This window comes from Populus trichocarpa, chromosome 4 (assembly GCF_000002775.5).
Source record: "Populus trichocarpa isolate Nisqually-1 chromosome 4, P.trichocarpa_v4.1, whole genome shotgun sequence".
Taxonomy (NCBI): domain Eukaryota; kingdom Viridiplantae; phylum Streptophyta; class Magnoliopsida; order Malpighiales; family Salicaceae; genus Populus; species Populus trichocarpa.
Genome location: NC_037288.2, coordinates 9,928,621 through 9,954,465, shown reverse-complemented (window position 1 = coordinate 9,954,465; position 25,845 = coordinate 9,928,621). Strand labels below are relative to the sequence as shown.

At 35.0% G+C, this 25,845-nt stretch overlaps 2 protein-coding genes and 1 long non-coding RNA gene across 4 annotated transcripts in view; 1 reads left to right on the top strand and 2 right to left on the bottom strand.

The window, feature by feature from the left end:
- LOC18097640 (beta-glucosidase 12) overlaps positions 1–5,306 on the bottom strand; it is an 83,397-nt gene extending 78,091 nt beyond the window's left edge. For both annotated transcript variants that reach the window (XM_052452323.1, XM_052452324.1), the window contains exon 1: positions 5,151–5,306. The gene's annotated coding sequence lies outside the window, so the exon portion shown is untranslated. The remainder of the gene's footprint in view (positions 1–5,150) is intronic.
- Positions 2,147–5,154, bottom strand: LOC18108095 (beta-glucosidase 12). The gene is made up of 10 exons (XM_024591264.2): positions 5,030–5,154; positions 4,839–4,908; positions 4,657–4,715; positions 4,489–4,564; positions 4,275–4,352; positions 4,060–4,147; positions 3,308–3,897; positions 3,043–3,177; positions 2,828–2,936; positions 2,147–2,702 (listed from the first exon to the last, which is right to left on the bottom strand). Exons 1-10 carry the CDS (start codon positions 5,105–5,107, stop codon positions 2,426–2,428), a joined length of 1,560 nt encoding a protein of 519 aa, XP_024447032.2. The 5' UTR covers positions 5,108–5,154; the 3' UTR covers positions 2,147–2,425.
- A 6,940-nt stretch (positions 5,307–12,246) lies between the features above and the next one.
- Positions 12,247–25,845, top strand: part of LOC127905228 (uncharacterized) — a 32,730-nt gene continuing 19,131 nt past the window's right edge. Inside the window, exon 1 of the long non-coding RNA XR_008059029.1 lies at positions 12,247–12,483. This is a non-coding gene — a long non-coding RNA (uncharacterized LOC127905228). The remainder of the gene's footprint in view (positions 12,484–25,845) is intronic.

The following is a 25,845-nucleotide window of genomic DNA, read 5'->3' as shown; positions in this document are numbered from 1 at the left end:
ATCGGTAAATCTAAAGATTGTGGTAGTGATAAATGTAACTAATAATTACTTAATTATGCTTGAATACTTTGCTATAAAAACCGCTTGAATACTTTGTTATCAAAACCACTTCAACACTCCTTTTTAACAAGAACTAACTTCCTGAAACGGATTTCATCAACTCTTAACATACAAATATTAATCAATGCTATAAAATCAATAAAATGTTTTGAAGTATTTTCTTACCTATAAATTGGATTTGCGTGATATTATTTTATTTGCATCCATCAAATTTTTATCCAAGTACCAGAATATATTGTTGTAAAAAACATGGGAAGTTTTGGCAAAAGCATCTCCTTAACACTTTTATTTTGTATCGGTATATTTATCATTACAGCAGGGTTTGCAATTTATACTTATGAAGAAAAATCCAGAGCTTTCTCAACATTTGGAACAATGCCATGCAAAGGTGACAAAATGTTGTGCAATCAAAATCTCTAATAGTATATACAACAACAATACTCTATCAGAATATTGTTGTCAAAAGCATATAACAATTGGGAAAGCTTGCCATGATGATTTCAAAAAACTATTCATGTCAAAATTGTCTAATGAAAAAGTAATTTTTGTTGTAGGTATGGGTGACCAAATTTGGAACCATTGTGTTGCTATTGTAGATTTGGCACCTATTGCATCAACTCTTTCTATTCTACCTTAAATTGTAGTATTATAAATTGTATGCTATAATAAATATCTATATGTTGCATGATAACATTTAAGTCTTTGGATAATCATTTTGTTACTTTTTTTACTATATTTCATTTTCTCATAAGACAACCTACTACTGCAAAATCTAAAATTTGATATAAATGTTTATATATACAAATCTAACGCAATAAGACTTAAAGAATTAAAAACCAACTAAGAAACCCCATGATCCCTTAAATTTCTTTTATACAATATTGAATAATGTCCCTATCTACTATGTCTTTTTATTCCTTATTCCAATCACTATTGATGCGAATATTGAGAAACAAATCAAACCTTTTCTTTGGTTTCCTAGAATATTTAGTGTATAAGAAGATTAGGTTTCCTTGTTATCTAATATGGATATGTGTTTATGAAATTTCAGATGGAGAATGGCTCCTAGAGGAAGATAGATTGACTCATTTGATTCTTTATTCGATAAGTTGTCTGATATATTGTTATTGAGTGAAGTTGATGATAAACTAATTTGGAAACCCAATTGTAATTATGTTTATTCAGGCAAATATAATATCCTGGACAACCTAATTCATGTAATTCTTTTTATGGTGTATGGAAAAGGATTGGTTCCTCCAAAGATTGGAATTTCTTGCTAAATGTCTATTCTTATTGTGCTCTTGATTTGTTAATCTCTCTTAATAGTTTGGTTTGTCAAAAAACCATCTCAACCCAATAACTTAAGTTCCCTTAAGTAAAAACCCTATGGGCTTGAACTTGCACAGATTCACATTATCTTGTGCTTAATTTTTATCAAATAAATGAAGATGATGAGATTCGAACTCGTGACCGCTTGATCATCAAGGCTCTGATACCATATCAAAGAACCATCTCAAACCAATAACTTAAGCTATTAGGTGAAGTTACAAGATATGATTTATATTATTCTCCAACATGGTTCAATAATCAAATAATAAGAGTATTAAATCTCCCATTTAATGGTCTCCCCATGAATGTCATATGCTAAAATCTAATGTTGATGGTTCTTTTATTGGCAAACCTGAATTGGTTGATATTAAAGGGGTTCTTCGCAATCATAAAGGTTTGGGGCTTGATTTTTCCTCCACTCATATTGGAATTAAAGATTCAAATGAAGCTTGGTTGCTAGCCTTGATTAAAGTTCTTAAACTATCTTCTTAGCCAAATGATTTTGTTGGAGTAAATTTATTTTTTAATATGATTATGTTGTTGTGATAAATTGTATAAATAAGCCATTTAATATGTCATCATGGAGATTTCGTAAACTTTTAATCTATACTTTCTTCATATCTGGGTTTGATTTTTGGTTTGTCCATTTCATTTGTATTCGTTTTCACTGATCATCCATTTCTTTTTCTTTTTTTTAGGGTCAAATATTACATTTTTCTTTCTGAAAAAAAAATAGTAAACAAATCATAAACAATGATGGTGCAAAAGAATTGTATTATTATTAAACGAATCATAATCAATAATCGAATGAAAAAATGATACAACAGTAAAATAATCAAATTAAATTCTGAAACGATAATTAAACAAAACAAAGGAAAACTAGAACCATGAATTTTTATTCTTAACCACAGCCTTGAATGAATGAAGTGGTGACCAAATTCTGTTGAATTAATATTGCTGAGAGCTCTATCTTTCATCCGTGAAATCCCACTTTGCAGATGCTAACAACTTTGACTTCAGATCCTGGCGAAGGCATTCAGGCATTTCTTGGCCTTTTAGCATCCCGAACCAAACTATCTTCAATTTTCGACGTTTCATTAGAAGTAATCAGAGGATACGTCTGTGGAATAGGACTGTGGGAGTCTCTTCTAAGAAACTGCTTGAACCACTTGACTGATTGTTTAGGATATCGTTTCAAATCATTTTTGTAATCAACATAGTAGAGGCCGAACCTCACAGCATAACCACTTCCCCATTCGAAATTGTCCATTAAAGACCAAGCAAAAAATCCCTTAACATCAACACCATGCTCACTGCAATAAATAGATATTGAATCCCAGTTAGACGGATGTGGTAACTTAATAATATAATTGTTGCTATAGATTAAAAAACTTATTATCAATGATCTTTAGTTAATAAATGAAAAAAATTAACTCACTTGATGGATCTCAAAACATTCTTGAGGTGGTCTTTGTAAGATTTTTCTCTTATGGGATCATTAAGAGCTTCCTTTAGTGATGAAGCATTGTTATTTACGTCATCAACCCCTGAAAACAAATCAGTAAAATAAAGCATTAAGAACATACTTAGTGTTAGAGAAGTACTAAGAAACTTCAATGTAGCATAATGTATGATCGTTCATTTCAACCATACCATTCTCAGTAATGTAAATTGTTGGGCTCCCGTATAGATCTTTGGTGTAATTCAAAAGCCTGCTGATGCCTTCGGGATAAATATAAAGCCATTTTACACCAGCCTGTGGACCTATTGGGATTCCATTTCTCTCTCCTGCAAAATTAAGAAATAACAAAGTAAATTAATGAATTAATAATTCATAAAACATCATCTAATTGATGTTATGTAATTGAAAAAAAAAAATAAGATGAATAATAAAGAAAAGATATCAATCATTAGTTACCTGTCCAATTAGCACGAGCATCTGACATGAATCCAACACTCTGATAATTTGCATCGATATTTTGAGCATAATATGTTGTGTAGTAATTAATTCCAATAAAATCATACGATCCCTTCAACATCTTAGATTCCTCGGCAGTGAACTCGGGCAATCTTCCACCAACAAAATCATGCATGTTACGTGGATAGTCACCATTAGTTAAAGGATCCATGAACCAACCAAGCATGAAGTCGAGGCTTCTTTTGGTTGCATTTTGATCTGCTTCACTGTTTGAGTAAGGTTCAAACCAATGAGAAACAAGTGTTATCCCAATCTGTCCACCTTGACATGACTGATATTTTTCCTTGTATAGTTTCACTGCCGCAGCATGAGCAAGCAACAAATGATGGCTAACCGTATACACTTCAGTGGCACCAGTGTTTAAGGATCGGTGTGGATCATTTACAACGACAGAAATCCTACCGGGTGCCATCGTGCCCATGTCATAACCTTGAACACTGAACATCCATGGCTCGTTCAAAGTAATCCACTTCTTCACCCGGTCTCCAAAATTTTGGAAACAAAGGTCGACAAAGTCTCGGAAATCATTTCTGGAAATCAATGTTTTATGTGAGAAAATTTATAGGAATGTTTTAAATTTTAGAGAAGCATAGGTCCACAAAGTCTCCAGAATGACAGATTAGATTATAATATTTCGAAGCTACAACAAGTTTGGATATTTGAAGCATAATTAACGAAAGGTCGCTACTTACACAATGTTAGGACTTAAGAAACCACCATATTTATCTTCCAAAGCTTGTGGAGTATCCCAGTGAAAGAGAGTAACGTAAGGCTGCAAACCTATTTATTACAAAACATCATATAATCAGATGGAGCGCACAAGATAAACCATTTGTTGTATAAGAATTTTCGCATCAATTTTTGGCAAAATATTATGATTAATTGAAGGGAAGGGAAAGGTTATAACCATTCTTAAGGAGGTCATCAATGAGATCGTTATAAAATTTGATGCCTTCTTCGTTTACTCCAGCACTTAACCTGCCATCTGCATTTTCCAAAAAAAAATCCAATGGAAAGCTATATATCAAATGGAAATTCACAACAGATGTCAAAGTCACATCCTGCTAGTGTCATTACTATTACTATGTTAAGAACAAATTTCAAAGAACATAAAAACTTACGTGGTAATACTCTAGACCAAGAAATGGAGAATCTGAAAGCATCCATTCCCATTTCTTTCATTCTTTGCACATCTTCCTGTAACATTTATCAATTTGTTTTAAGAACAATCACACTTATATACATCGTATAGCTAACCACAACGAAAATATGATGAAGAACTCCCATACCTTATAGCGATGATAGAAATCAACAGCTACATTTCCGTTGCTATGATCATTTATTCTCTCTGCAAACATTGAAAATAATATTATTTTTAAAGTTAATAATGGTGGTTTTCTGAGGACATTAACATAATTCTCTTCCACGTTTTAGCGAGGGAAGTACAAATTTTAATGAGAGAGATTGGTACCTGTATGTTCCACAGTGAAAGTGTCCCATATAGCTGGTCCTCTACCATTTTTGTTTGTTTCACCTTCATACTGCATATCATAATAAAATAATAACGAAAAATTAATTAACATAACTAGTATTATTTTAAATAATGTTCTGTTGTCCCCTCCTAATTACTGCACTAGAGGCAGCAAAATTTAGAGTATGTACCTGGTAAGCTGATGAGGATGTTCCGAATACAAAATCATCTGGGAAAGAATTACGGCTGAAGTCATCAATGCTTCCCATTGCAGTCTAAGTATTGAATTAAGCTGGCACTTAGATAAATAAGGCTTGGGTTTAGTGTGTGAAACAGAGGTTTGTTTGGGTACAAAAGAATGTAACGCAAGTTTGTAAATGAGGCAGAGATTCTGTGCTTTTCCTTTTCCTCGATAGGAGAGATGGTGAGTTACAGAGCTATAGAATGTATGAAGATGTAGAGATAATTTGGTGCAAGATGGCATGGATGGAACGACCATTTTATAGGGCACTTCCAGCGTGTACAAGCAGCATTTTCTTGACTTTTTTTGTTCTTTTATTAGTTTAAATTAAGGATTAATTTCTTTGACTTTGACAAATTTATCTCATAATGCTTATCTTTTTCTCCATTTTTTTGTTGTCTTGGTGAGAACGCACAACTTCATAATTTCTAAGAAGTTTCAAATAATCAATATATATATATATTCTTACATACTCTAATAAAAATTAAACAATTTCGTTACATGTTGTTTAATATACAAAATCAAGCTGCCTCTGCCGGGTCCCATAACAATAGACTCTTTGTTTTCACCCATCCACTTGGTGGTGGCTTCCTAAAATCTTTCCTTTTCAACTTTTCCACGAAGACAATAGATTAATTCCCCCAATAAAAATTATATTCAAAATTTTTTAACTGATCGATGTTCTGTTTGTGATCAAAGAAAAGTCTTTTTTTAATAAAAAAAAATTAATAAAAAACCTAACCATTCTAATACGGATATAAAAATTAAAGGAACCATCTTCTTATTTAATATAGGGATTACATCTTACGTATAAGTTCATAATTTCAGATACTAACAGAAAACAAAATAGATTTTTTTGTATTTTAAATTTAATATCAAAAATATATCTTACGTATAAGTTCGTAATCTCATATATTAAAAAGGAACAAGATAATTTTTTTATATATTTTTGAAATATAGACAAAGTTTTAATGATATTAATAAATTAGTTATTAAATCCAAAATGCATGCAAATATATAAGACTAGTTTTTATGATTTTTTTAATATAATAAAAATATGTAAATATAATTTATTTTTGAGAGAATTGGTCATATACAAATTAAAATAAAAATTATATTTTTAAAAGAAAGAATTTTTTGTTGTTTTGTTTTTGCGGGAGGAAACTGATTCGTACGTTGACTACTGAAAAACCAGCTTGCTTTCAAATATTAAATAATGCAACCATGAGCTGCGAGGTAACTTAAGGTATTTTGACGAAGAATGAAGTGTATTTTGACGTGGAGAAACGTACTTCATAAATACTTTAAAGATACTTTTAAGGTTAATCTTGTCTGGATAAGTTTTCTTTGACTTTTATTGCACACGGTGTCTCCAACATCTTATGTCTATCTCTTTCATTTATTAAGTTATTTACTTAATTAATTAATTAATTAAGCATTGTCATCTTAAAATTAATGACACTCTAATTTACAAAGCAAAGTGCCTTGAGATATTGTTTGTTAAAAAACCATCGTATAATTTTCCATTGGTCATCGATTTCGAGCATTCAACTAGTTGAGACTGAATCTAGGCATAAAGCGTGATTCAAAAGGGGTGACTTTGGATATCTCCATTGGCACCGTAGGACCTCCCTCGTAATTTCTTCGTACTTTCAAGCTCTAACATTATCCGTAGGACCACTTTCGACAGCGGCCTGTAGGGTAGACGAATCGCTATCGTAGCTTGAATTCAATGCCCCATCTCTAGATTCGATCACATAACTTTAAAACAAAGACCCTCCATCGTAATTAAATTCTGCTGAATTAGTCAAGTCAAGCCTCTTGTACTTGTGATTTGTCGGTTACTTTCAACTTAATCCAGCAGCCACATCCCAATTGAATGTGTTTTTTATACTCTTTGGTCATAGCCAAATTAAAAGCAGGTAAAACATGAGATTTGGTAATGTAGAGTCTTTTTTGGCACGTAAGGGGTTTTATGGTAAATCTGTTAAATATTACACAATCGAATCCACATATAATATATTAAGGAATGTATATAAATTAAAGGTCGTGTTAGTGTCATTATTGCTAGTGTGAATCCACATATAAAAGATTAATTATTTTCAATATCAATAAAAAGTACAAATTACAGTCTTTATGTTACCGTGAATACATAAATGTTAAAATAATTAAGATGAAACACAAAAAGAGGGCTAAAATTCTAAATGATCCGTATATTATGAGTGCTTAATCTTAACCTAAATATAAATAAAGTATATATAGGTTAAACTGAAAGTATTATTCTACCCTTGCTAAATAAGACTACATAAATATTATTTAACATCTCCCCTCAAACTCACGATGCGGCAGCTACAAGTATCGAGAGTTTGCCAACCAGAAAACGAAACCGAGAGATGGAATGCGCCTTGGTAAAGAAATCTGCAATCTGCAAGGAAGAAGGAACAAAAGGTAAAGAAATGGTGCCATGCTTGAGATGATGACGAGTAAGATGACAATCGATCTCAATGTGCTTAGTTCGCTCATGAAAAACCGAATTGTGAGCAATCTGAATAGAACTCTGGTTGTCACAATACATAGGAGTAGGATGAGAAAAGGAAACTCTCATATCAGCAAGTAACCAACATAACCAAACAATCTCTTTGGTAGTAGATGTCATGGCACGATATTCTGCTTCGGTGGATGATTGAGAAACAATAGATTGTTTCTTGCTCTTTCAAGAAATAAGAGAATCACCTAAAAAGATACAGAACCCGGTAACAGACTTGCGATATGTGGGATCACTACCATGATCAGCATCAAAGTATGCACGCAACTCCAAGGAAGAGGTGGACGAAAGTAAAAGACTCTGCAAAACTGTACCCCAAAGATATCGCAAAATACGAAGAACAGCTGTCCAGTGAACAGTAGTAGGAGAAGCAACAAACTGACTAACAACATGAATAGCATATGAAATATCTGGATGAGTAATGGTGAGATATATTAAACTCCTAATAATAGTGCGGTATAAAGTAAGATCTATCAAAGGTAAACCATCAGAAGAAGAGTATCTCGCGTTGACCTAAATAGGAGTATCTATAGTCTTGTTATCAGTTTGTCTAGCCCGCTCAAGAATATCTGCAACATATTTCGACTGAGAAAGAAGGTAACCTCTAGGTGAGTATGCTACCTCAATATCTAGGAAATATCGAAGATAACCCAAATCCTTCATTTCAAATCATCTAGCCAACTCTGTCTTCAAGATTGAAATACCATCAATGTCATCACCAGTAATAATCATGTCATCAACATATAAAGACAGAATGATACGACCTGCATCAGTGCACTTAATAAAAAGAGCAGAATCATGACTGCTAGAAACAAAGCCAAGAGACGAGATCACAATAGAGAATTTCTCAAACCAAGCACGGGGTGCTTGTTTGAGACCATATAATGCTTTCTTAAGCTTACAAACATATCCAGACTCATGTGAAATATCAGGAGGGAGTGTCATATAAACTTCTTCTTGAAGATCTCCATTCAAGAAGGCATTTTTAACATCAATCTGAGAAATATGCCACTGACGAATAGAAGCTACGGCAATAAGAGTACGAATAGTAGTCATTTTTGCAACCGGGGCAAATGTCTCCTCATAGTCCATACCATACTATTGAGAGTATCCTTTTGCAACCAGCCTAGCTTTGTATCGCTCAATAGACCCATCAGAATTAGTCTTAATCTTATACACCCAACGACAACCAACAACACTCTTACCAGGAGGTAGAGGAACCAGATCCCAAGTATATGTCTTATGCAAAGCAGAAAGTTCCTCATCCATAGCTTGCTGCCAAAGCGGATCAAGAATTGCCTCTTTATTGGAAGAGAGCTCAAAGAGACAATGAATAGAAGCTAAAAAGGAAGTAAATGATGAAGAATAACAAGAATAAGCAAAATCTGGTAGTTTTGTGGACTTACAAATGCGGATGGACTGACGTGGAGGTGGATCCACAATCTCAGATGAAGCTTGAGGGGCTGTAGATGAGAATGGAGCTTCAGGTGTGCTAGAGAGTAAAGTACCAGTACCTGCAGAGTTATGAGTACAAATTGATCGAACATGGGGAGAGGTATCATTACTAGAATCCTCAGAAAAAGGATCTATATGAATAAGATCAGTTTTAGTCAGGCTATGAGTACTGGATGGAATAGAAAAGAAAGGTATATGCTCAAGGAAGACAACATGACGAGACACATAAAGTTTCTGAGTTATTGGATCAAAACAACGATACCCCTTTTTACCTTCACCATAATCTAGAAAGACACAAATAGCGGATCGAGAGGATAACTTACTGCGTTCTACATAAGGATGAAGAACGAAACAAGTACAACCAAAGACTCTAAATGATGATTAATCACGGACATACCCATATAACTTTTCAAAAGGAGATAGACTCGAACTATGAGAAGATGGAATCGTATTAATCAAACTTACAGCAGTAAGAACAGCTTCTCCCCAAAACTCACTAGGAACAAAAGCAGACAACAAGAGAGAACGAGCCGTTTCGACAATGTGCCTATGTTTTCTTTCAGCCACACCATTTTGCTCAGGAAAAAGGGTAAATAGGTGTTGGTTAGGTGTTGGTGAGGGACAACGTGGTTGGCTGAAACAAGCTATGGTTATCATGGTCGACAATGAGAGGGTGGTTTTTTAGTTGCGCGAGGATGATGTCGACAGCACTGCTATGTAGTGATTCTCTTTAATCTTAACCGAAATTTTTATCTTCATCTCGGTCAACCTGAGATCCAAATCTAGCGATCCTTTTTAATCAAAACAAAAATCTCAAATAGCTCTACTAACCTGAAATTCTAATCTGGCGATTTCCTTTAACCAGAACAAAATTCTTTGTCAAAAGTTCAGTCAACTTAAGATCTTAGTCTAGCGATCTCCTTTAACCAGAACCAAAATCTTTGCTAAAAGTTCGGTCAACCTAAGATCCCAATCTAGCGATGATCCTCTGTAACCAGAATAAAAATATAAAACAGTTCAGCTAACATGAAATCCCAATTTGACGATTCCTTTTAACTAGAACCAAAATCTCTATCTGCAACTCGGTTGTCCTGAAATTCTAATTCGATGATTCACTTTAACCAGAACCAAAATCTGAATTTTTTTTTGGCTAACTTGAGATCCCAATCTGACAATCCTTTTTAACCAGAACTATGAATGTGCCTTTGGTGGGGTTAACCTGAAATCTCAATCTAAAGACCCCATTTAACTAGAACCTTGGTCTTTATCTTTAGCTCCTAAGAGAATCATATTCTCACACCTATTCTCCTGCACAACTATTTTTCTTTTTAGCTTAGTTGATCTAAAATCCTGAATCTCAACGATCTCCTTTAACTATAACTTTTCGAGGGTATCTTTAATTATTTTGATTGAATCCAAAACATTTTGAAATCAGTGAAATCAGAGGCCAAATTGAAAAAAAATAAAAGTTTGATGGTCAATTGGAGGTCTAATTGAACAAATCAAAAACCAAGAACCATATTGTAAAAGACACTTAACTTTAGTGATGACAATTGAGTTTAGCAAGGGTGAAATTGCATAAAATAAAGAGTTCACAAGGCAATTATGAGTGAAATTAAAAGAAATTGCAAGAGTTGGTATTAAATTGAAATTTGCCAAATTTGAAATTAAAAACCCTAATTTATAGGATTTAGCCTAGACGATGTGTTTTTCGGCCACTGTGTGTATCTTTTTCTTCTTCCATATATAATTAAATTTACTATGATACCGAAGGAAAAAAAATAAAAACTCTAAGTTTTATATATAATGACGCATTTATGCGGCATCACAATAATCACCCTTATTGGATTAGGATTTCAGTGTTTGACAAGAATAAAGAATTTTTGTCAATAGTTCATCACAATTGTTCAGTCAAATCAAACAACCGTATTAAACTAAGGATGCATTTACAAATTAAGCCATTTCCTTCATTTCCTCCTCAATTTAAACCCCTAAACTTCAAAAGCCTTTATAACTAGATCTCTGAAAAACTTGGAAAACTTTTCTAAAATCATATCTCAACCACCAGCAATTTAAAATCCTAAAAGGCTTAGGACCCCTGTTAGTTATATCTATCATCAATGAACAGGTCTATGATTAGAAGTGAATTTAGAAGGCCAATTTCCCTTAGATCAGGTGAACTTTTTACCTAGTAAAAGTAATTCTGGCAATTCAAAAGCATTTTTGCAGTCATAAAATGCTTTCATATGACATCTGGTAGTTGTCCCACGTTTGCAATCATTAGGAAAAATAGTTTCATAAGACATCATGGTTTTGAGATGCTGGCTTTCAATTCCTCAAAAGGATTCCATAAATCTTCTTTCATAAAATTGTCATTGAAAGCACAGTTTGAACAAAATTACATTTAATATGAATTATCCCACCATTCATAGCCAGAAAAGCATTATGGACATCAAAAGTAGATGAATTCCAGACAGAGAGTAAATTGTTAGATAAACTATTGGATAAGCCCTCATGATGAATAACAAACCATAATTTAGAAATACACCCCAAATGGAATTAATAACACCATCATCAATAACCACCAGTTTAATTTCAACCACACATAACAAATCAAGATTATTCTTTAAAAAATACAGTAGTGTTTTTATGGTTGTTGCTTGTACTGGGAGTCTATCCTTCTATATTGTCTTTCAAACAGGATCTCATCTAAATATCCTATAATGGACAACAATTTCTCCATGTCATTCACAATATGATTCATCATGGTAATTCATTAGCATTAATTATTGAATAGTTTCCCTTCGTCGAGCCAACTCAGATACTTACCTAAATTCTTTAAAAAATATGTATTTTATGGAACCATGGTTTCAACTCAAAATTCTGCAATACATGATATTTATGGTTAGGCTGGCCTTCAATGCAACAAGAATATAGATGAGCATTTACCTATAGACAGGTTCTAGACATTGGTAGGTTTTTTTTTGGTCTCAAAATGATCTTGGAGACAACGTGTCCAATAAAAGCCACGTTGGAATGAAAGAGATAGACATAAGATGTTGGAGACAACGTGTGCAAGACAGCAATGATGCAATGCTGCTGTCATTCATTATAATGGTTAAGTTTCCTTTGACTTTTATTGCACACGTTGTGGACGAGATCAACAATGCTGCTGTCATTCATTGTAATGGAAACATGAAACCTTGGCTTGACATTGCAATGAACCAATACAAGAATCTCTGGAGTAATATGTAGACAATGATATGGAATTTGTTCAGACATGCAATTTTGGCCTTTAGACGAATACCGGTCCTGCTCCATCATCGGCCAGGTAGACAGCAATGAGCTGTAAGTGTTCATACTGGATTACTTCCATTTACCAAAATTTTGGATCCGATCATTAGGTGTCACTTTCAAAGTGCTGTATTCAACCAAAATGGTTTTGTACACGCAGAAATGATTCTTTTGAATGAAATATTTTTGACGAACTCTAGCGATTCACATATTGTGCTATGAGTATTTTGACATGTTACATAACTTCTATATTAACTGTAATTCCTCTTATCTTAGTTCTTTGTCTAAAAACGTCTGTGTTTACATCTGAACTTATTGAAATATGTTAAACTTTGACATTTGATAACAAACTTTGTTGAAAACAAGGCAATCAAATTTTCTAGAGTAATACCCCCAATTTAGTTGCAGGAAGGGAGGTGTTTGTAGACAAAGATTTCAATAATATGCATATATACTTGGGAACAGATCTAAGATGAATTTCTAGTTGGCAGTGCAAAATTCGTCATCTGAAGTAGAGGAAGCTAAGTATGTTAAACAATGCTTTTTAAGGGGGGCCATGGAAGCGAAAATCTCATCGATTCTTGGACTAAGCTAAAATTTGCTATATGATTCATGCAAGAACCTTTTGACTAAATTTGGCGAGTCTCACTATAGTAATTCATCTATCATTTAGTTTTCTCATTTAGTTTTGTTACATCTTTTGTGCAACTTTTTATTACTCCAATATTTTTCTTCTTGTTTGTTTTAACTTAACTGCTCCAAAGATAAGAATTGTGCAATAGACATGGGTTTGTGGACTTTGGAGGTCACTTGGCATTGTTCTATCTGTTTGTTAGACATTTAAATTGAAATCTGTAAGTAGATTGTTGATCTGGAAATTGTCGGTCTATATGCAAGGTACTATTCTTTAATTGAGAACTATAAAAGATGCTTTTGGGAAGATGGCAATGCAAGTTAGAATGCTTAGGCTGATGATGGCATAAGCAATATGATGGTGCTGAGAGTAATGGTTAGTGAACAGCATCTGAAATGAATTAGGAATTCTGGACATTCTGTTTGGAGCAATGGGCTGGCATAACCACTGTTCTGCATATTTAGAATTTTAACTTAACCTCTAGATAATTACTTACCAAGGCCAGTTACCTCACTTTTAGGGTTGCAATCTAAACTTTCTCCCTCATGGAAGCCTCCAAGAACAATTTAAGATTACTTACAAACTAGGGTTCTTATAAATCTCAAATTCTAGAAACAAACTTAGTTGCAAATATTTTCTACATGAGTTACTCTGAGGTTCTAAGAAAGCATTATGAAAACCTATAGAGTAGCACCTGCTATTGGATGATAAACCTAACTTGCCACAGATGCTGGAACACGGCCAGATATGGCCACTAGATTCTTGTAATCTAACCATCAAGGCATGGGTCTGTTGGTAAGGAAACCCGAGCCTGATTATGATTAAGAGTGCAAAACTTTATAGCATCATTCTACTACATGCTTTAAGGTTGTAGTAACTTTACACAAACAAGTTACATCGGGTGGATCCAGTAACCCCAATGATTTCTGCACCTAGTTCTATAGAAGCCAATCCACGTAGTCTCACCTTTGCTCCATCAAAAAGTCCCATCTCTAAATTGAGGAGAGTGATTTTTTGAGCCCGGGGAGGATTACTAAATTGAAGAAGGTTGTCCCTTCTCTAAAATATAATTTGCTGAGTTGGAGGAAATTTCAACCAAGCAATGTCTAGGAAGGTGAGAGGGAGAGAGAAGTCGGTGACTGAGTCAAGTGAGTTGCAGGCTAGGGCAACTTGGAAGAGCTCCGGTCTTTTCACAAAGCCTTTGGGAGCCATGAAATATATAGAAGTTAGACGCGATAAGTTGAGAACTCCAAAACTTGTTCACAATCTCTTATACTGTTCTGTAGGATTTTTTTACTGTGCTGTAGCATTTTATTACTTACAGTTAAGGTACTGCATAAGTTAAGTTCACATTAAATAACAAGAGTTACATAATAATAATAATATTAATGTAACTAGAGTTTGTATGTTATCTATATTTGTAAACCATTTAATTGGATTATGCTATTATATTACAACATGAACTTATTGAGCAATTTTCTAAATTTATTAATCTTTTTCTTAGAATTAGTCTTCATGTAAATGTAATTCATAATGACTTAATTATGCTTGAATACATTGCTATCAAAACCACTTGAACACTTTTTTTTAACAAGAACTAACTTCGTGAAACGGATTTCATTAACTCTTAACATACAAATATTAATCAATGCTATCAAATCAATAAAATGTTTTGAAGTATTTTTTTACCTATAAATTTGACTTGCATGATATTATTTTATTTGCATCCATCAAATTTTTGTCCAAGCACAAGAATATATTGCTGTAAAAAACATGGGAAGTTTTGGCAAAAACATCTCCTCAATAATATTTTTTTATCGGTATACTTATCATTACACCAGGTTTTGTGATTCATACTAATGAAGAAAATCCAGAGCTTTCTCAACATTTGGAAGAGTGCCACACAAAGGTGACAAAACGTTGTGCAATAGAAATCTCTAATAGTATATACACCAACAAGACTTCATCAGAATATTGTTGCCAAAAACATATAACAACCGAAAAAGCTTGCCATGATGATTTTATAAAACTATTCATTTCAAAAGTGTCAAAGGAAAAAGTAACTTTTATTGTAGCTAAGGGTGATCAAATTTGGAACTATTGTGCTGCTATTGTAGCGTTGGCACCTGTTACTTCAACCTTTTCTTTTCTACCTTGAATTGTACTAGTATAACTTGTATGCAAGAATAAGTGTCTATATGATTTGGATAACCATTTTGTTACTTCTTTTTTAGTATTTGATATAAATATTTATGTATTTAAATATGAAGTTTTATTTTCATTTTCTCATAAGACAACCTAATGGGTTGAGCTCAGGATTGTAATAATATATTTTTTGCTCAAGTTTTACTTTCATTTTATTCCATTTAAATTGGGTTGTTTTAGGATCAAACTTGCTGGTTTATTTTAGTTGGGTTTATATAGGGTTCTGCGGTGTCGAGGAAAAAAAATATGACACTCGGTTGATGCTTGATATCATAACCCAATTTTGAATCTCTCAAAATTGTTTTATAAAAAAATTCATTTTTTTATTTAAAAATCTAAAAATAATAAGAAATTAAAAATCCAAAAATATTTTTGAAAAACAAAGAGATAAGTCTATAAGCTTTAACAAGTCAAAAAGTCAGAAGAATAGTCACATTGTGATATTTTGACAAGACAAACTGAAGAAAGACTTAACGAAAAGAAAGTTAAGGTTAAAATCCAAACTTGACCAAAATTAAAAGAATTAATTAAGTTGAAGGACTTAATTAAATTTTCAATAGGTTTAATTGATTTAATTAAGGACTTAATTGAAGTAAAAATTAAGTTTGAAAGTCAAATGGGAAAAAATTGGCAGAATTAATTAATTCTATGGACTTAATTATAATTCTAATGGGTTTTGTGAATTCAATCAAGGACTCAATTGAAAAAAAAATAAAGCTTGAATGTCTAATTTAGATCAATTCGCAAAGATTGAAAGATTAGGGATACAAATTAAGCTGTGAAAGGCTACTTTGGTGCCATCAGGAGCTTAATTGAAATAAATTTGAAGTATGAAATTCAATTGAGGATTACTTTGAAGAAATCCAAAACCAAGCACAACTTTGTAGAAAGCCCTAAAATTCGAGGGTCTAATTGAAGAAGGCAAACAGTAAAATTGTAAGGAATCCAAAATATTAGGGCTTAATAATAGAATACATGTACCCAGAACATCATTAGTATTAGATAATAAACACATGTGCTAAATAAGATAGGGGTGAGGACGAATATGATACATGTACCAAGAACATCATTGGTATTAGATAATAAACACATGTGCTAAATAAGATAGGGGTAAGGACGAATATGTTGAGAGGTTTGAGGAGATTAAGTTCTTAATGAATGCCTTAAACCCTTCACTACCTGAATCCTAATATGTTTCTAGTTTTATCAGTGGATTTAGTGAAAATATCAAGCCAATGCCCAAAATCCGTAGGCTAACAACATTGATGCAAACATTTGAACAAGTCAAGTGGCAAGAGGAATAAAATAATGCAATAGTAAAGAAAAGCTTATTCAATATAATAACTGCTCACTCATATAGCATGGATCGACAACCATGTCAACCACCACCAAAGACTTTTAACCATTCTAAAAAAGAATAGCCTCCTAGCCCAAGACAAAACTCTAAAAATTTACATGATCAGAGAAGGAGGTTAGAGCAATGTTGGAGAAGTGTGCACCTAGGCATCAATATGCCATGAAAGAAATACATATGATAGAAGAAGTGAAAGAGGTCAGGAAAGAAGTCCAGAATGTGAAAGAAGGCAATATGATGAGCATAAAAGAGTTAAGTTTAGTCCAATAGCTATTTTTGATAAGATATGAAAAAGGGTAACGTAGCAGTTACAATGGGGTTAATCCATTGATGTGATCTTTACAAGAAGGATTCCACATGGGAAAATTTAGAAGAGTTAGCCATCTAATTTCTAAATTTCACTAGTGATTCTTAATGATAATCTTAAAAGGAATGGTATTGTTACACGTAGAAGAATCAACATGGCTTGAAGGTTTATCGGTTGAATACAAGTAACAACATTAGCATTAATATTAGCTAATAAAAACTTATGCTAAATAATAATACCTATGTAGGATTAAATTAGTTGTTAGTTACAAAATTTAATGAAGTAGCTGTATAGTTGGTGGGAATTGTTAGTTTGTTAGTTACATGGATAGTTAAACTATTATATATTACAATTATGTTGGAAAAGTGGTAGGAGGATGAAATTATAGTTGATGTAGAATTGCATCTTCTCTTGTTTGCTTTAATTCTTCTCAATCTCAATCTCAATCTCTTCTTCTTCTTCTTCTTTTTTTTCCTATCATGCTTAAAGTTTTTTTTGGTTAAAGGAGACCTTAACACTATTTTCTCCACTATATTGAATTCCCTCACATCATCTCTCCTATCAGCCTCAATGTTGTGAGGGGTAAAAAAGAATGGAATTAATTGGGAGAGTTTAAACCTTTTTATTTAATTATTCATTCTTTTTTGTTGTATTTTTCTTTTATATTGATTTATAAAAAGAAAAATAAAAAATAAAAAAACAAAAAAAATCAAAAGAAAGAGAGTAAAAAAAGAAGAGTCAGGGATCCATTTTCTAAATTTCACTATTAATTCTTGAGGATATAATCTTAAAAGGAAATGTATTGTTACATGCAAAAGAATCAAATGACATGATCAATAAGTTAGCTTAGATGAGAGACATTTGTAACTTGAAGGTTTAATAGTGGAATAGAAATAACAACATTAGCATTAATATTAGCTAATAAAAACATGTTCGTTAAGTTCACATTAGTGAACAAGAGTTACATAATAATATTAACGTAACTAGAGTTTGTATGTTATCTATATTTGTAAACCATTTAATTGGATTATGCTATTATACTAAAACAATGAACTTATTGAGCAATTTTCTAATTTTTTCTTAGAATTTTATATAAATGTAACTCATAATTACTTAATTATGCTTGAATACGTTTCTATCAAAATCACTTGAATACTTCTTTTTAACAAGAACTAAGTTCCTGAAATGAATTTCATCAACTCTTAACATACAAATATTAATCGATGCTATCAAATCAATAAAATGTTTTGAAGTATTTTCTTACCTATAAATTTGACTTGCATGATATTATTTTATTTGCATCCATCAAATTTTTATCCAAGTACAAGAATATATTGCTGTAAAAAACATGGGAAGTTTTGGCAAAAACATCTCCTCAACACTATTTCTTTTTATCGGTATACTTATCATTACACCAGGTTTTGCGATTCATACTAATGAAGAAAATCTAGAGCTTTCTCAACATTTGAAAGAGTACCACACAAAGGTGACAAAACATTGTGCAATATAAATCTCTAATATTATATACACCAACAATACTCCATCAGAATATTGTTGCTAAAAGCATATAACAACTGGGAAAGCTTGCCATGATGATTTCATAAAACTATTCATTTCAAAAGTGCCAAAGGAAAAAGTAACTGTTGTTGTAACTAAGGGTGACCAAATTTGGAACCATTATGCTGCTATTGTTGCATTGGCACCTGTTGCTTTAACCCTTTCTATTCTATCTTGAATTGTACTAGTATAAGTTGTATGCAACAATAAGTGTCTTTATGATGCACAATAACATTGAAGTCTTTGGATAACCATTTTGTTATTCTTTTTTTTTTTACTATATTTCATTTTCTCATAAGACAAACAATTACTGGAAATTCTAAAATTTGATATAAATGTTTATGTATACAAAATTGAAGCAATGAAACTTGTCATAACCCATTTTTGGGTTATTCCCAATTCACATTTTTTTTCCTCTTAAAAAAAATTAAAAAAAAATATATAAAAACATTATCAAAAAATATAAAAAAAGGATGCCAGAACGCTCAGAAAATAGTCAAAATTTGGTTGGGGAGGTTTAAAAATACAAAAATTAAAATTTGGCAGTATTTCATTGACTCATGATAGCCCTGTTGACAAAGAAAATTCAATTTGAGGAAGAAAAGTCCAAACTTAGATGTTGGTGGACTCAATTAAATTATATTGAGGGTTTAATTGAATTTATGGAGGGTTTGATTGTAAGAAAAATTGATTTTGGAGTTAATTTGGGCTTTAATTGGAAGAAATTAAAGTTTTGGGGTCAAATTATAATTTTTGAGAGTTAATTTGGTCAAATCGGGGGCTTAATTGCATAAATATAGAGGTTTGATGGCCAATTAGGGACTTGATTGAAGAAATCCAAAACCAAGGACCAAAGCTGAAAAGCGCGCAAATTGAAGGACTGACGTGAAATCTGGCACTTTGGCGCCAGTTTCCATTTAAATGAAACGGCGCGTTTTGGAAAAAACGACGCCGTTTCATGCATTTTCCAAAAAAAAAAAAAAACAAAACAGTGCCGTTTTTAGACGGCACTGTTTCTCCTTCTTCTTCCCCTGGACATGCAACAGGGGAAGAGAAGTTTTGTTTTTTTCTTCCTTGTTTCTTCCCCTTGTCTCTTCCTCCCACATGCTTTAGAGCCGAAGTCAGACGCCACCCATCTCATGATGAGATGCCAGAGCAGCTGTGTCTCGCAAGCGACGCCTCCATTGGCCACCGCTGTCGGCGCCATGGCAGAGCAGGCGACGTGCACCCTATGCATGGGCGGCGATGGGATGGGGCAGGGTCGTTCCCGCTCCCCCTGGCCCTATAAATACCGTCCGAGTGCAGAAGAAAGAAGGGGGGTCCAAAAGGAAAAAAAAGAGAGGAGAGAACGGCAGCAAACGGGGAGAGAAACCGAAAGAGAGAGAAACCGACCGAGAGAGAGAGAGGAACAACCGAAACAGAGAAACCAAAAAACCGGGGATATCGACAAGGAAACCGAGAGAGACAGTCGGGGAGAAGGAAGAAAAAGGATAAAAAGGAAAAACCGGCAGGGAAGGAAACGCCGACTGGTGTCTCTGCACAGTGGAGAAGAAGCGCCGCTGCTGTCACTGGGTCTCACCGTCATCGCCACCGCAGCGCCCCCGAGAACAGCCACCGTCATCGCCAGCTCAACCGCCCGAGATCACCGCCTCAGGTAATCTTCTTCTTCCCCCCTAGCCACCGGTCCTAATTCATCTTCTTGCCTGCAGAACGTGCACTGTGCACGTTCTGCATGCAAGAAGAAAATAATTAGTCGTTTACTGTGCATGCGCACAGTGACCGGCTACATGGGTTTCTTCCCTTCTCCAGTGGGCTGGAACATAAGCCCAGCCCACGCGGCTGGGCTGAGTCCAGCCCCTTTTTGCTCCGAGCTGGAACATCAGCCCAGCCCGCGCGGCTGGGCTGAGTCCAGCCCCTTTTCGTTTCGGGCTGGAACATCAGCCCAACCCACGCGGCTGGGCTGAGTCCAGCCCTATTAACTAAAGGCTGAGACCAGTTAGGGTTCCTAGTGACCAAAATACTAGGTGGCGACTCTCATTCCATTTTTCATCGCTAAGAGACAAAGAATTCCTTGTCTCCCCACATTTACCAGATATATATCCATTACATTTGAGGGTGGACGATCGCCGCGACGCCGCACACGTGCGACAGAATGGCGACTCCATTGGGGACCTCGTGGACTAAGCATTGTTTTGTCTGGTTTTTTTCTTTAGTTTTATGTGTGTCATTTTTAAGATGAATTTCCTTTGGTTATTTGCTCATATGCTTTAGATTTGTACATATTTGTTCATGCATTATATAATTGTGTCATGCATCATTCATTTTATATGAGAGTTTATACTGAAAAGCTTTAAGTTAAGTGGGGGACTAACAGCTTACCTTACGACTTTTAGTCAAGGTTTAAGTTTGTGTAAACCCCAACTCTTCGCTGAGTGCTTAGACTGGTAACAGTTGGTACATGTGCCATCTCATTGCCTACAAGCCCCCATATTGCCTTCATGAGGGTGATTACTGGGACAACAAGAGACCCTTTTGAGACCAGGTAGAAAGCCACCCATCCTGTAATGGCCCGAAACCTATCACTAGAGTCTGAACTCCCTAATATGCATGTATATACATTTGCACCCATATGCATACATCCATTCATTTGTAAATAACATACATACATACAACATGTTGGAATATAGGTCCCCAACGAGTCTATAACACCCGACTTAGAGCGAGAAACATGGAAGACGAAGAACGCGCTCACCGTGATGCCATTTTCAAGAAGAGTTGGAGTCTCTGAAGACAAGCATGGCTCGCCTTACTAGCTTACTCGAGCAAACACTAAGAAATGCCTCTGGTGAAGGTCCTTCTAACCGACCGATCACCTTTAATCAGACTCCAATAACAGCTCAGCCCGAAGAAAGAATGAGTGAGCAGGGTCAAGAGCCTCAACATAATCCAGCGTTTGTGCAGTCAACAACACCTGCACTAGCCCCGGCAGTCATGGATGCATTTGCTAACGAATCCCACCAGGCCAAGTCATCTGATAGCCTTGATCAAGAAAAGATAGCGGCGCTGGAAGCCAGAATCAAAGTCATTGAAGGGGTAGACTTATATGATCCAGTACGGGCAGCGGAGATGTGTCTAGTCCCAAATGTGGTTGTCCTGAAAAAGTTTCGTGTTCCTGAGTTCATCAAATATAGTGGAACACAATGCCCCATGACTCACCTCAAGTCTTATTGCAATAAAATGGCAGAAGTAGTACATGATGAAAAATTACTGATGCATTTTTTTCAGGATAGCTTAAGTGGGGCAGCATTAAGCTGGTACATGAGATTGGACAACACAAAGATCCGGAGATGGAAAGATCTTGTTGAGGATTTTGTCAAGCAACACAAGTACAACATGAACATTGCTCCTGATAGAACTAGCTTGTCCAATCTAGGGAAAAAAGGACAAAGAAAGCATAAGGGAATATGCTCAAAGATGGCGAGAATCAGCTGCTCAAGTCCACCCTCCACTTCTGGACAAAGAGATGGTTACTTTATTTGCCGACACACTAAAAGCGCCATATTACGAGCATGTGATGGGTAGTTCGGCTCAACAATTCACTGATGCTGTGGTAGTGTGCGAACGCATAGAGCAAGGCGTCAAGAGTGGTAGAATTTCTGCACCCATCGAGAAAATAGGCTTTGAAAGGAAGGAGGTCAACCATGTTGAAGATGGCTACAAGGGTAGGAAAAACTCATCCCAAAACTACCACACTCTATCCCAAATTGCCAACATCAAAAAACCTGAGCCCTTTCAAGCCAAAAGCCAAATTGGAAATTACCAAAGGGTCCAAGAACAACTACCTCCATTACCGCTCCCCTGAATGAAATGTACCAGAAGTTATTAAGCATCGGGCAAGTAGCTCCCGAACCTTTGACGCCGGTGCAACCACCTTATCCCAGCTGGTACAAGCCAGAGCTCACTTGCGAATACCATGCTGGTATTGCTGGACATAGTATCCATACTTGCAACGCCTTCAAGAGAAAACTTTTGCAATTAATCAAGGCAGGGTGGATAGAATTGGAAGACACTTCTAATGTGAACACGAACCCTCTACCTAATCATGCTTGAAGTGGTAGATCAGAAATGCACTAGTGGTGGGATGTTCAGGAAATCTGGAAGCACCGACGATTTAGGTGGGGTGTGAAAGAGGCAGCATAAATTTTGAAGGTCTCGGATCTTGACCATAGTTTTTGTGCATATTGTCAAGGAGTCCTCTACAAGAGTTGTTGTGGGGAAGCTAACCTAAGAGGGGATTTGCCAAAATGAAAGGATGAAGCCTGCCCTATTATTGTCTTTTGTTTGATCATGTCTGTTTTAACTTGTTTCAGTCTTGTTGGTAACTTGGCTCATAATGCAACAAGACTTTCTTTGTCAAAAGAGCCTTCGTGTTAATAAGATCAAGTGTTTCCCTGTGTTCATGACATGTTTTCATTTTTTTTTTGTTTCATGTAAATAACACTCTGAGCACAATATTTACTCACAAAACCACTGCACCAAGAATCCTTCAGTGTGTTTCCCTTTTCTTCCAAAGAATTTTCGAGAATTCAAAGTTTAGTACAAAAACAAAAATCATTTTGGTGTTTGTTCAAAACTAACGAGTACTGAAAATTCAAGTGATTTCTTAGGAAGGTAACCATACACCTAGAAAACCAAAAAAAAAAAAACACCATGAAGTGACTCCAAAGTTGAGTTTTATTTGAATGAATAATGAGAAATCATTTTGCATACTCGCATGAGAGCAAGACTTACCGATCTTAAGTGCATGAGTTTGAAATGAGGAAAGGCTATTTTTTATAAATCATTTCACGAGGCTAAAATATATCCTTTGTAGTCCCCTTTTGAGCCTAACTCTTTTCTTGAGATAAATAACCTTGGCTAGGATCACACCCCACACTGGGGGCAAGTGCGAGAAGAAAAGAAAAGAAAAACAATGATTAAAAGTGCCCAAGCAACACTAGGGGCATAAAAGAAAATTCTCAATCATCAAAGGTGCCCAAACAAAACTGGGGGCAATGAAGAAAAATCCAAAATATCTGAGCTTCAAAAAAAAAAATCAATATGATGATGCTCGACCAAATGAAGAAAACAAAAACAAAGAGAAAGATCTCAAGCCCAACACTAGGGGGCACGATAGACCATTTTGGGAAGATTTTCCAAAGACAAAAGGTCAGGAAACAAGCACAAGTGATCCTTAGTCTTGAAATCCCTTAAACACCTTTTGAGCTTGTAAATATCCTTTTTCTTCATAACCAACAGCCCAAGCCTACATTACATGCCTAATCAAGCCCTTTTCTGATCAAAGGCAAGCAATCTGGATCGGTAGGCAGTGCTTTCTCATGCGAACCAAATCATTATTCTTGCAAATAAAGTGAATGCTTTGAACACTGGTTCTTTGAAACCCTCAAATTAAATCTGAAACCTTTTTGACCAACCAAATGTCACTTCACATTTTCGTCAAAAGCAAAACAAAAAGTTTTCATCACATCTGAAAACCTCTCCATAGGAATCACTTGAATTTCTTCAAAATGAGTTTGCTTTGAATCAATGTCAAAATAATTTTTGTGTCTGGAATAACTTTGAAATTCCAAAAAAATTCCGCATGAAAACAACTCTTGTCGAAAACCAAATCTTCCTTCATATAGCCTCATCCCCAAACCCGAATTAAATACTTGGGGGCATGATCAAGCTGGGGGGCAATAAAAAAATGCATGGTAGGGTTGGCTCCATGATTCCCTTCTTAAGGAAAATATCGGGCAAAATTGGCAACCCTTGAGATAAAGGGGCGGAGGACAAAGAAGTATGATGATATCAAGTCTTTTCTAGAGGTCAAGGTCACAAGAGATGACTCGAGTAAGCAAGAGCGAAAAAGTCATCGAAGTCTATTGCCAACACTCCAACTTTTGAGAAAAGAAAGACACCATGAAGAAATGGGGACCTATATTTCTTAGGTAAGTATACATGCATATTGAGCATAATGCATTGCTTTCAACATTGTGAGATCTGTGTTTCATCATCACCTTTTGGGTAAGTATACATGCACAACTCGACCATTCTTCCTTTTTTTCATTTTTTGGGTAGGTCACCCATTACAACTCGACCATTCTCCATATTTTTTTTATCTGAGTAGGTCACCCATTACAATGAGACCACTCTTCATTTTTCTACTTGGGTAGGTCGCCCATGAAAATAGACCAGGGTAAGTGTGAGTGTGTGGGTTGGTCGCCCATGAAAATAGACCATTTTTTTTTCAAAAAGGGCAGGTTGCCCAAGATAATGTGATCATTCTCTTTTTTTCTTTTTTTTCTTCTTTACAAAACTTACTACGCAAAATCTTTGCTTCGTAAGCATTGTAAAGAGGGGGGCAACTGTCATAACCCATTTTTGGGTTATTCCCAATTCACATTTTTTTTCCTCTTAAAAAAATAAAATAAAATAAAAAATAAAAAAACATTATAAAAAAATATAAAAAGAGGATGCCAGAATGCTCAGAAAATAGTCAAAATTTGGTTGGGGAGGTTTAAAAATACAAAAATTAAAATTTGGCAGTATTTCATTGACTGATGATAGCCCTGTTGACACAGAAAATTCAATTTGAGGAAGAAAAGTCCAAAATTAGATGTTGGTGGACTCAATTAAATTATATTGAAGGTTTAATTGAATTTATGGAGGGTTTGATTGTAAGAAAAATTGATTTTGGAGTTAATTTGGGCTTTAATTGGAAGAAATTAAAGTTTTGGGGTCAAATTATAATTTTTGAGAGTTAATTTGGTCAAATCAGGGGCTTAATTGCATAAATATAGAGGTTTGATGGCCAATTAGGGACTTGATTGAAGAAATCCAAAACCAAGGACCAAAACTGAAAAGCGCGCAAATTGAAGGACTGACGTGAAATCTGGCACTTTGGCGCCAGTTTCCATTTAAATGAAACGGCGTGTTTTGGAAAAAACGACGCCGTTTCATGCATTTTCCAAAAAAAAAAAAAAAAAAACAGTGGCGTTTTTAGACGGCACTGTTTCTCCTTCTTCTTCCCCTGGACATGCAACAGGGGAAGAGAAGTTTTGTTTTTTTCTTTCTTGTTTCTTCCCCTTGTCTCTTCCTCCCACATGCTTTAGAGCCGAAGTCAGACGCCACCCATCTCATGATGAGATGCCAGAGCAGCTGTGTCTCGCAAGCGACGCCTCCATTGGCCACCGCTGTCGGCGCCATGGCAGAGCAGGCGACGTGCACCCTATGCATGGGCGGCGATGGGATGGGGCAGGGTCGTTCCCGCTCCCCCTGGCCCTATAAATACCGTCCGAGTGCAGAAGAAAGAAGGGGGGTCCAAAAGGAAAAAAAAGAGAGGAGAGAACGGCAGCAAACGGGGAGAGAAACCG